Source organism: Teleopsis dalmanni, chromosome X (genome assembly GCF_002237135.1).
Source record: "Teleopsis dalmanni isolate 2A chromosome X, ASM223713v2, whole genome shotgun sequence".
NCBI classification, from domain to species: domain Eukaryota; kingdom Metazoa; phylum Arthropoda; class Insecta; order Diptera; family Diopsidae; genus Teleopsis; species Teleopsis dalmanni.
The window spans coordinates 55,778,419-55,791,432 of record NC_051848.1 but is presented as its reverse complement, the minus strand read 5'-3'; the positions used below and the strand labels follow the sequence as shown (position 1 = coordinate 55,791,432).

At 32.1% G+C, this 13,014-nt stretch overlaps 1 protein-coding gene across 1 annotated transcript; it reads right to left on the bottom strand.

Moving 5' to 3' along the window:
• Positions 1 to 1,154, bottom strand: LOC119689957 (tRNA selenocysteine 1-associated protein 1-like). Its single transcript, XM_038104909.1, has 2 exons — positions 1,030 to 1,154; positions 1 to 972 (listed from the first exon to the last, which is right to left on the bottom strand). The coding sequence occupies exons 1-2, from the start codon at positions 1,072 to 1,074 to the stop codon at positions 118 to 120; spliced, it is 900 nt and encodes a 299-aa protein (XP_037960837.1). The 5' UTR covers positions 1,075 to 1,154; the 3' UTR covers positions 1 to 117.
• Between the last annotated feature and the right edge of the window lie 11,860 nt (positions 1,155 to 13,014).

The following is a 13,014-nucleotide window of genomic DNA, read 5'->3' as shown; positions in this document are numbered from 1 at the left end:
TGTGGCATTAAAAAATCTCACATTTATTTGAACTGAAACTGATATAATTTTAAAATGCAAATAGCAGACTAATAAAACATAATAAATTTTCAAGAGACATTTAAAATAATGCTAAAGTTAACCGGTAAAATAGATGCGATTAGTATATTGATCCAAATTGTAGTATTTTTTGACATTTGAATCAGTACTTTGACTTGACCCTGTCTCGGACTCTTCGTTTGCCGACTGGTTATTTGTTGGGCTATGTTGCACCATGATCGAGGAATATTGATTTTGATTAAAATCACAATAGATAACATCTTTTAAGCAGTGAGGCCACTTCATATTTTCCAGGTATATCCGGCTAATAGGATCCTGAAAAGTACTAGCACCTTGTAAGTTGAAATCATGATAAATGCTACAGTTGGGGTTTAGCGTAATATCACAACTGGTAGCAGCTTTACTTTCAGAATTACTTCTGTTTCGAAGCTTTTCACTCTTGTTATTACTTGTGGCATTACGAACTTTTAACGCTTTGGTTCCGAGGCCAACGTATCCATTCATTTCCTTAATGGACGCCAAAAGATCAACTTTTGAACTAAAACTTACAAATCCATATCTATTGTTTCGACTTGAGCTCTCAAGAATTACTTTAGCACTTTTTACGGAAGCATACTTTTGTGCAAATGTCTTAAACAACCCATAGTCATCAACTTCACACGACAGGCCTCCAATCCAAGCACTATATAAATTTTGCTGATAGTTTCGGGTGCCAAAATTAAGAAGGAACCGCACTGGTGGCATAGTATCTGGAATCATCATACCATTTAGCTTATTCATGGCATTCAATGCCAATTTGTCAGTTGGAAAATTAATAAAGCAATATCCAGCATTATCGCCGTTTTTTTCGTGAATCATACGAACAGAGTCTGGATTTTCATTCATCTTACGAAATGCTTTAAATATGAAGTCTTCATCCATATAACGTTCCAGCTAAAAATTTTTACAAATTTAATTTAATAATAACACATTCGTTCATTATTTACTTACATTTCCCATCCACAACTGATATTCCGTAAAGTTCGGTTTTGCCATTATACTTAGAAGCACTTACTCAACTCGAGACGAATTACTATCAATTCAAATCCTTTTTTAAAGAATTTGGTAATATTAATTTAGCAGATAAAAAAATTTTTCAGTTAAATTCAAAACTTTATAAAGTTCACAATAGATTTTAAAAAATTGACAGTTTGTTTATGACATACCAAGTCGTTACAATTTAATTTATCCTGCAGTATTGTTTGTTTTTTTTGTTTATACAACGTATAATGTAATCGATTAGCTGCAGTTTTATGCTATCTATTCACTATTTATTGGTACATCACTGTATAGTACCCGCGAGCCACTCATATTTTTCTTTGTGAACCAATATACTACATACAGTTTAGTATTGTAGTGAACAAGTCAAGTCAGGTTTGTGCTCAAACCTTAAACTCCTCGGACCAGACTGGACATTTGTCACCGTCATGCCCTCATAACCAAATAATGGTTACAAGGTCATACCCTCAGTATATAGCTGAATAGCGATACCCGAACACAGTGATAGATAGTCACTGAAATACAGCAACGGAGAAACTATAACTACAAAAGTATATATAAAAGTTATACTTAGCCCTACCAATACCTATGTCTAACTTACATACCAAATCCATAAACATACCAATATTATCGATATAGTCCTCTTGAACTAATAATTATGCTAGCAAATTATATTTGTAGGGCTAAGATCAATACATCTACTTACACATACATAGTTCCGGTGATTAGCCATCACTGTGTTGGGGCATCACTGGCGCCGCTTGGGTGTGATTGCGTTGTAGAGGTACCATCATGATCCGTTGAACAGGAGAGATGCGATACCTGTTAGATTCTGGTCATAGTTGTTTGTGATTGGTTTATTTGTATTTGTATTGATATACCTGAGTAGATGTAGTTGAAAACACTGGACATGTATTTAGGACATGGGCCTATACTTTTTCAGTTAACTGGCGACTGTTAATGAAATTTTTTTATAAGTTTTATAAAAATTTCTGCTTTTTTATTGATAAATGATTAATACTTTACTTTTGTAAAAATGTTATAAACTTGATATGGATAAATTGACGAACGTTGACAGGAAAATGTTTTTAAAACTTTTTAGCAAGCTTACGCATTTATTTGTATAGATGGCAATGTGGAGTGTAATATAGAACAGCTCTTCGTTGTATGACATATACATGACATATCCTTACGCCTTGGTATTACTTATGTCTTAATACACTTATACTTTATGTGAATCTAATTCTAAATGATTCAAACAAAATCTAATATCATATTTTCATTATCATATATTGATACTTCAAACTGTTCATCTAAGAATGCATCGTGAGGTTATCAGAAATTGGATCGAATTGATTTTATATCTGTACATATGAGGATTCCAAAAACTAGGAACTCTCTTGTACAATATTCATAATTAATTTGATATATTTGATATATATGATAATCTGGGGTTATAATAATTATACGAGTAATGAAAGATATATATTCATATATAGATAAGTATAACGGATAATGACTTTCGGGGCTAGAAAGAGCAATGGAGTTGTTATGCTGGCACAAACGTGGCGCATTTTCAAACGTTGTGCTCTCTGATGAGAAAAATTTCCGCATTGAGCAATTCATAAACTCTCAAAATGATCGTGTTTACCTAACTGAACGCATTGTCAAAAATTTGAGACTACGAATGGCCACCCGAAGTAATTTCCCATTTTAAGTAATGGTATAGACAACTGTGAATGCTGATGGACGCTCTACAATCATCTTCATCGAACCTGATTTGAGGTCAACGCGACTTATTATCTGGAAAATGTTTTGGTAGTTGCTTTAGAATCGTGCGCATGCAAACATTTCAGTTGTAGACCATGGAAGTTCCAGCAAGACTCGGCACCGGTCTCAGTCTTATATACCTCGTGTGAAGCAAGAATGTTTAAAAAATCATGTTCCACACTTCATTCCGTCCACACAATGGTTTTCGAATTCGCCAAATGCAAAACCGATGCATCTGACTGCTCTATCTGGGCCATTTTAGAGAACACGGTGAGGACTAAAAAATATGTCAGTATGAATGCACTGAAGAAAGCCATTGTTCAGGAATGGGAAAAAATATCGGAAGATCATTCGTAAAGCAAGCAACTCAATTTTAATTGTTTGAAAACCATAGTCAAGGCAAAAGGTAGCCTTTATGCACATCGAGCTGGAGTGCATGGGTTCTTAAGTTTTGCTTATTCCCAGAAATTTTTGTAATTTGAATCAATAAAAAAAAAATTTCACACAGAAAAGATATGTTAGCTTGAATAGGTAACACTTCAATCGCTTAACTCTGTACATTCATTTATATTATTAATATTACTAGGGGATGTGGCACTGCTATCGTCGGGTCTTTTGTGTACCCTTCTGGGGATAATAATAATATTAATATTAATTATAATTATTAATAATAATAATATTATAACAATGTTTTGTTTTATGTATTTCTTCTTCTTCTCTTCTTCTTCTTGTTCTTAAGTTAGTGCTATTACGCACTTTTACTCTATAATGAGTAACTTTAACTAGACTAAGAAATCATATCATTTATTTGTCTTTTAGTTGATGACGGACCTTAAATCAGTATATCTTCCTGAGAATCCAGAAGTGTACTTGAGGATTGTTAGGGCTTCTTCTGTGATAGCTCAAATAAAAGTGAACGAGCACACTTTCGTGGAGTTGAGAACTACCAAAACCAAATGTAACTTTTCCAGAAAAACAAGTTGAAGTCCCGTTTGGCAGCAATCATGCGTTCGAATCGAATATCGCATGATTCTGCCGTTAATAAAACCAAGCGCAGGTAACGGATTCAAGAGGGCGCAGGTGTTAACTTATGTCTATATATATGTATATACATTGTTATTGCGACAAGACTGAAATTTTTTTCAAATTACTGAAACAACCTTAACCACTAATTAGATTACATTGTAAACTCATAGGAACAGACATGGATGGCATGATAGTTACCTCCTTTCAAATGGCACGCCATCTGTAATGTTTTTATATGAATTTCAATTGCAAAAGTTAAAGTCGCACAGAAATACAACACAAATGTCTGTGTGTAAAATTTTCAAACTATTTATGCGAGAAGTAAGAATTTCTTTTTGGCGAAACGATAATTGCTTTAATCACAGTTTGCTCAGCTAACAATTGCATAGCAAGGATATAAGCAAAGTCTGCTACTTTGGCGTTAGCTGTGAAAGTTCTGAGGTGGGACACATTGGTCCTGTATTACGCAGAATCTCTGGAGCTGTGTGGTGTTTGCGGTTTTTATTTTGGGTTTATTTATGAGTGCAAATGTTTAGTTTTTTTCGCTGCTTAATATCCTTTTAAATTTTAATTACCCTTCTGGTAGATAACTCGAACTTGAATTGCTTTAGATACATCGTCAACCACCTTATGGTGGATTTTGTTGTCATTTTGTTTTGCCATAAATTAAACCGCAGTTTGCCTTACAAAATGGCCATAGCAGCACAGCAGGAGCAAACTCATAAAATTCTATGAACGAAGCACATACACGCCTGCCACAGCCACAGCCACAAACGTACGCTCACTTATGAACTCCACTATTTTTAGTCAAAACATTCGTACGAGTGGTGCCAGTGGTGCCACCCTTAACACCCTTACCAACCTTAGCGCCATTCCTACCATTACCAGCACTGCTACCAATGATCTTTAACACTCTGTCAACTGTAAACAAATTGTTTTAACATTTTGTTTTTATACGAGTATTTATCCTTTTGTTATTGTTGTTATTGGGTTTGGGTTGCCTATTTTTATTTTTATTTTTATTTCTATCTTTATTCTGATGCCACAAAAGAGGAAATGTACTTTATCATGGTTGTTTTATGGCAAATGATATTGTAAATCTTGGTTAGATATAAATCAGCGTTCTAAAATGGAATTAAAACAGTAAAACCACTCATACAAATGTTCTGTGTGAATGGCTAAAGTGAGTCACGAGGAACTTATGATTTACAGTTTTATATGAATCTTAAATGCGATATTGAAATTGAAAATATATGGAAACGTCATTGATAATTTTAACTAAGATTTTAAAATGAGAATAAGAGAAAAGCCAATAAAATAAAATTTATACATACTTCTAACTTTCTAAATCAATAAATTTATTTCTTTATTTATATAAAGAGGTTTTTTCGAACAGTAGTGAAATACAACAACAAAAATTTATTTTTTATATAATTTTAATTAATTGAATTTTTGGCTGACCATACAGCTGTTTCAAGTATTGCCAAATACCCATCATCAGTGGTCTTGGAAATAATTCTTGTATTTAAGTATTCGTAAATAATTATTTTTGAGACTGCAAGTACCAGGAATCGAACTCGGGTCCTGCCAAATGTGAAGCTCAGAATCAGCGCACCTTAACCAACTTATCCAAAGCCGTACTTGACTTTTTTGTTCACATATTTTTCTGGAGTTTTGTTACTATTACTATGAAAGTTTTTATTAACAATTTTACTTTATTTTATTCTTTATTTATTAAGTAATATGCTATGAATGCACGCTGACCTAAAAGAACTATTGTCCGCAACTGAAATAATTTTAGACTATTTGTAAATCTTGTAATTGCTGTAGGCTTAATTTTACCTATTTGATTTAGAACCAATATCTATAAATGGATAACCTCACTTCACCTCAATAGATGGAGAGAGTTGAGCACTTGTAGACAGACCAAAGTCATGTTGTCGAAACCGTGGGACAGGGAGTATCACCTCAAAAAGATAACTCTTGCTGAGGAAGACACTTGCAGACTATGTATAGAAGAAAAGAAAATATATTGTGCCAATGTTTAGCACTGGCAAGTAGAAGAAAGACTGTCTTGCGACACCATTGGGTTGGTAATGACTTGGCAGGCAACCTCAAGCTAAATGAGCTGCTAGCATTAACAAGACAAGTAGTTATGCGAACGAAAGTCACTCCAGGTTTAACTCAATAACGTCATCCGAGAATAGAAGGATGAAAAATGATCCAAGTAGTTTCGTGGTCTACTTCGCCTAACCCTCCATTTCAGTGGGGCCACTTGTTGAACGGTGCGCTGTCCCAACGTCCCACCATAAGGAGGACGAAAATCCCGCTTTCAAGGTACTCAAGTCTATGTCTATGCCACCGCTGAGGAATTGCATAACACTTGTTCTAATGTTTTCTTCTTCTCATGACTGAGTAGATAAAAATCACTTTTCAACGCACTTATATTCTTCATGTGATTATTGATTCTACAGTGTCATATAAGAAGTTCAGAATCGATTTCACATGCACTCCTTAAAAATGACACTATACCTAAGTGAATGTTAATATCTCAATGAATTTGTGCCAATCGGTTTAATTCAGTATCAGTTTTATTTCCCGTATTTTTCTTTAAATTTATAATAATCGAAAACTAGTCTGATAATGGTTCCAAACTATATTGCAGAGATTTGAGTTTACGGCTTACACTATGTGAAAGTGGGTTAGGTAAAGATTTTTTTAGTTATCAAATGACCAGTAAGTGGTTTATCCGACCATATAAAGTCCAAAATTTAGCATATTTTTGGTTAAAAAGACGAAAGCCTATATATGTAAGTTTGACTACTATGGTGTCTTTAGCTATTAGGAATTTTTTACGAAGGATATGAATTGAGTTTTGATTTTTAGAATTCTGGAAGATATCACGAAAAACGGAACGGTATCGGTTTAAATAAGTATGATGCATACTCACGTTGCTGTTAGTTATTGTTTTAAAGTATAATAATTGTGCTGTCTTCAGGATGATACTGAATTTTTTTTTCTAAGTGCTAAGTTCTAAGTTCTGAGTTCTAATTCTGCAAAAATTATAAGAGTCGTAAGAAAAAAATGTTAAACAATATTTTGTGTAACAAATTTCGAATTACTTTCATTAATTAGCCATTTTAGCAGAGCAATTCATTATTTGCTAGAGAACAGCTAATGTCTTTGTGATTAGGACACAACCTATTTTAATCAAAAGAAATAAATACAATGAGACTTAAAAATAATGAATAATAAATAGAAACAAAAATTATTTACTACACTTGTTTTCATTGCAGAATCAAAAAGTCTCTACTATATAGTCTCTATTATTAGTTTCTACTATTAAAGTCTCTATTATTATCTCTAAGGTGTCGTTAGAATACTAAAGGCTCTCAAGTTAATTCGCGAAATGTTTGGGTTCGACTATTCGATATTTTATTTGTCTAGGATAATGTACTAGAACAAACTGAAAAAGCTTTTACTGTAAAGCTTTAAAATTTTGGCAAAAACCGTACGGTATTAGATGTTTGTACTAAAAATTTTACGATGTGTGATTGTGGTTTTTGTTTTCTAAACAATGTGAGCACGTTTTACCTACCCGCAAAGACCTGATACGTTCCAAGCTTTCCGCATTGTCTTTTTTGAAGACCGTAGTTTAGAATGCCATAAAATAATTAATTAATTTAATTAAAATCTGTAATAAAGACCGTAAGTAAAGACCGTTTTTGTTACAAAGGTATTGAAATTCTTCTAAAAGCTATTAAGAGCTTTAAAGCTTACAGTGAACAGTTCAAGAAATTGCTGTAAAATGCCGCGTAATTTGAGTATTGTTTTTTTTTTCGGAAAGAATAATTAAGGTTCATTACTATAATTTATCGAAGACATCGAATGTATGAATATACTTTATATACAACAATTACCAATTCTGTCAATAGAAGTGAAAATAGCAGCTGGTCCAAATTATTAGATTATTTTAAAAAAGGTCAGTGAGACTGAAGGTAGGAAAATTCATTTATTTATTTTGATGTGATTAGCAATAAAACTTCCACACATGCTTCATCATATTAGTGAATGTCACCGACGTCCAGGATTAGTCTAGCTCCGCCACTGATCACAGTTTTATATACCTCTGAAATCCAAAAGTTTATCATAGTTACATATACACAATATGTAGGGCAGAGTGCGATTGTATATCTACTCTTGCTCTTTGATTGTGTTCTGTGTTTGAGTACGAAAATAAATTTAAATACTGCATATTGTGGGAAAACTCTATTTTGCTGATTGAATCTGATCAATTAATAAAACCAGACTCACAAAATAATCTAGAGTTCGTTATACGGACGTAATTCAGCAATAAAATCATCTATAATGCTTATATTGACATTGTTAGATACCAAGATTAGCGTATGTTGAAAGAGTTCTCAAAGTTCTTCTTAACTACTGATTTGCTATTCTCTATAGGTAGGTAACCCTGTTCTTTTGGGTTTAGCTGGGCAGTTATAATTTTTCTAAAGAGTAATGTTTGATATTTGAGGCGAGTTTGTGATTGACTTTCAACACTTTATAGTATGGTGTGCACCTTGACGAAGCGTCAAGGTTCTATGCTTTACGAAGAGTAGGGTATGACGGAAGGAGATGAGTTAACCACCTTCGTTCTCATATTTTTCATTCCATAAATCTAACCCTGCTATGATTATGCAATATATATGGTTGGTAACGTCTTTCCATTGTTTGTTATCCAATTTTGCTGAAATCCATGGTAGATCTGGACATCAATTTGATATATGACGCTCAAATTTCACAACTTTGTGAATGAGCTTCTGTCAAGTTCGTCAGATAATAGTTATAGGGATATAGTGATTTCATTACTACACTTAAGAATAATAACCTACGTTGTCAGTCATTAGAAAAATTCATCCAAATAAAGTGTAACAAACAGGAATAATAGTACGTGCTATGGTCACACTATTGTCCTTGAAGTTGACCTGTTAACAATTGTTTTTGTTTTTATGTTTAATGGTATTTATTTGATTAGATCCACGATTTTTTCAAATCATTTGAGTACACAGAAGTATTAAGTTTTTATATCATGAATTTCAAATGTAGATGTGTTAGGTACTGTAGCTGAAACTGCTATTAATATGTGGATCTCACCAGAGAGGCTAAGTGAATTTATGTATATAACGAAATTATTTTAAATTATTTAGCTTGACCATGAACCTTTAGTCATTAATCAACAGCTTGAATTCATAAACATTTGCACTTGAAATCGCTAAAGTGCAAGTTTCATTTAAATTCACATTCATGAATTTGACGTACAATATTTCCTTATCAGCACAAGAGCCAGTACTGGAATCAATTTTTGCTATCTCTACGACATATATTTACAAATATAGTATATTTTAATTTTAATTTATAATTTGAATTTTGCAGCTATAATAACGTGGATTCTATAATAAGTTTGCATCATTCAATTATATTTATTCATATTTTTATTTTTCTTCACAAAATGTATAATTATTTCTAAGTAATACAGTCAAATCTCATGTATGTCTTTTACAACAAATCTTAAATCTCAAAAATCTTAAAATATATATATATATATATTTACAACACTCTAGATATTTTGCCAGAGTAGCAAGATTACTCTGAAATTAACATCTATTTTTTATGACTTGAGAAAGGAAGTGTGATTATATTTCTTCTGCTCAAAGTAATAGACCTGCTCCTTAAGTAATAGACCTTTTTCAATAATTTTTTTTCTTATGTTGGTACACCCTTTCTTGACATATGGTACGAATTTGAGCGCCATCTGTCAATTAGTTTGTTTACAGAAGCTATTAAAGTGAGACTACCTCAGTGCATTTAGCGATTTTTACTATGGAAAAGTCTTGTTGTACGCGATTTTTTAACCAAACACGGCACCACTGTCATCGCTCAGGCACCACATTCGCCAGATCTGGATCCGTGCGATTTCCGAATTTTCTGTTCCCGAAACTCAAATTGCCCCTTCATGGTAATGGTAAGCGTTATGAGTCGATTTAATCGGTAAAAGAGAATTCGCCAAACGAACTAAAAGCCATATCTGCACGGGCCTACGAAAAGTGTATGGAAGATTGGGTTAAGCGTTGGCATATGTGTATCGCTTCAGAAGGAGCATATTTTGAAGGAGATAAAATAAATTTGGGATAAAATTTAAATTTGTTTATTTTATTTTAAAAATCCGGGTACTTTTTTTTGCTTGAGTAACAAAATTTGACAGATCTTAAGTCAATCTAAATTGCATTTAGACTTAACAAACGAAAACGCCTTAGGAGTGAATGTTAGAGCACGAATGGTCTACTCTTTATCTAATTACTATCTATTTATAGTCGAAATACAATATGGAAAAATAGCGAATTCTGGTTTTAATTTGATAAAAGTGCAATTGAATACACAAATTAGTCAGTGAGATGGGTGGGACTCTGCAGAAACCCCCAACCATGCACTAACTCGGAAAAGGCTCAACATAACATAACATAACTTATTCTTTGTACGAAATGATAAAAAACTATGGCTTCTAAACATAGTTCATCTTGTATGTCAACGTTTATATCAGACAAATTTGGTTTATGTACCTAATCGTAAGCCGATTTTGAAGTCAGAAAATGCTAATCAATGTTGTATAAAATTTAAGCACATATAGATGTAGGGTACGTAATAAAACTGTCCAAGAGATCGGTAATTTTATATATATAAAATACAAAAAATTTCAAATATTCAACATATCACTGTGCTTGCTTTCTAATATATGTTTTATATAATTTTTTTTAAAATTTTAATAATAATTTAACAGGCGCATTAAATATACACATACGAGTATATATGTATATATAGATGTATATAATAATGTATGCATATAAAATACTGCTTTAAAAATTTGCTAATTATAATCTCGCACCCCAGGGCAGTGGGCGTTAAGCAAACGTTTTTATTTTGCATTTGAATGAAATTAAAAGTTCTGATGAAAACCAAAATTTTGAACTTAAGTCCATATCTGGTCATTGTTCAATTTCAGAACCAAAATTGCTAACAGTCTTTGTAAGTGACTATTCACCTAAAATTTGATTTATTTGTGGGCAATGCTTTCCGAATTCGTTAGGATTTTCCAAAAATGTCAATATTTTGATTTACGATCCAATGTCAGCTTTTGGTTTAATCGCAAAAATATGTACTTAGCACTTTCTCACCAATCTAAAAACTGATTAGGATCCGTTATTGACGTTTAAGTTATTTAATACGAGATATACAGTCAAAGCAAAAATATTTAATTAATAATAAATTCAAATAAATTTAGTGAGAATAATAGGAATTAAGCGATATTTAAGAACTTTGAAACTTAATTCTTAACAATTAATTTCATTTCATTATAATATCTATTTATATATAAGTCAAACTGTTAAATTTTCAACTTCTAAGGTTTTTATTATATTCAGAGAACAACAATCCATGTTGCTTGTTTATAACATCTTGTCTTCAGTTTCATTCAGGAAAAATAAGCTTTTCCTGGAAGCAATTCCATCACATTATTGATTATTCTGATTTATTATAAAAATTAGAATACGTCGAGACTTATAGCCCACATCCATTCTAAAATAATGCTACTTTCTTTCTTTAATTTCATAATTAATTATTTAATTAATTCTTAATTACAACTAAGAAATATCTAAAACTTAACATATCCGAACTATGAGTATAGCCAATAAGATCAATCTGACCATAAAATCAATTTGTGAACTTATGATATTAACTAGGCTGCTTTAAAAAAATAATAAATCTTCTGAACAATTTATTCTCTATGATTGCATAGAATAAACAAAGAATAACCTAAGAATTATTACCGGATTACTAATCGATCACTGTAGATAAAATAATCACCTAACAAAGTTAGGAACCAATACAACTCAGACTGCAGATACTGTAGAGAATAAAGAGAAATCACATATCATATACAAACGGAGTGGCCGATGCTGATGCACAAGCGGAAAAAATATCTTGGAGGGTATTTCATGTAACATAAGGATTCAAGACTTAGAAAAATAGGATCTATACTCTGTTTCATTAAAGAAATCTGACTTGGAGAAATACTCTAATCCAAACACGTGTGCCTCTTGTTCGGATCAGAGTGTTTTTCCACCTTTTGGGTCACTAGTGCACTATTCCATTTTCTATAATATTAATAACAAATTTTCTCTTAAATAGGACAAAACCTAGGAATCTCATTAAGGTGTTCTACGCTGATATTAGTCGTATACGGTCGCGTATATCTAAGCTTGAATAAAACTGTGAAAATCGGGGTAATGGTATAACAGCCTTATCTGCAGTAGAGTAGATAGCTGTTTACGTATTTCTCTTCATCTTTTAATCGTTTGTATATGTTAGATGATAACCTTAGAGTTATCAGTCACAGATTCCGACTATGATCTTCCCTAGGAACACTTTTGCTTTTCTTGATTTCATACAAATTTTTGCAGTGTTAATGTCCGATTTCCATATCTTTGACTCTTTTGTAATTTAAGTGCCATTTTAGCAGCAGAACGCCTAAGTTGTGCGAAAGTTGAGGAAAGAGGCTTATGTTGGCTTTGTCATTATTCATGGGTATTATAGCAGTATAGTTAATATATATCAAACATTGTAGGAAGAATTTTACCAAAGCATCATGATTAAGATTCGAATGGGATTTGTGTTCTTTATTTGTATATGATGATGATGCATTGGGGGAGTAACACCATGTAGTTTAACCTAATCTAATAATTCCGAGAAACTTTAAAAAATACCTAAACAAATTTAACAAATAATTGTTAATATTTTACATTGTGTGTAAGTTGTAGTCGTTAAAACTGCACAAAACTATTGTCATGGGTTTTTTTAAGTGTTTCAGAATAGTATGAAAAAAAAATAGATTATCTCAAAATCCTGAAGCAGTCCAATTCTGTTTCTTTTTTGTGTTTATTTCTAGTTAGCACATTAAATAATAAATACTGATTATCATTTTGCTTTATTGATGTAATTCCTTTTGATTTACGATAAGTCGAATTGTAACTTTGATCCGAAAAAAAAAATAACTTTTCATGAATCAACGTAATTGTTTTTGCAATTACA

Excerpts from the sequence above, each read along its gene's own strand:
- LOC119689957 (XM_038104909.1), bottom strand. The coding sequence starts at position 1,074 with ATGGCAAAACCGAACTTTACGGAATATCAGTTGTGGATGGGAAAT. Across the intron at positions 973-1,029 it reads ATCAGTTGTGGATGGGAAAT|CTGGAACGTTATATGGATGA; the intron begins GTAAGTAAATAA and ends AAAAATTTTTAG.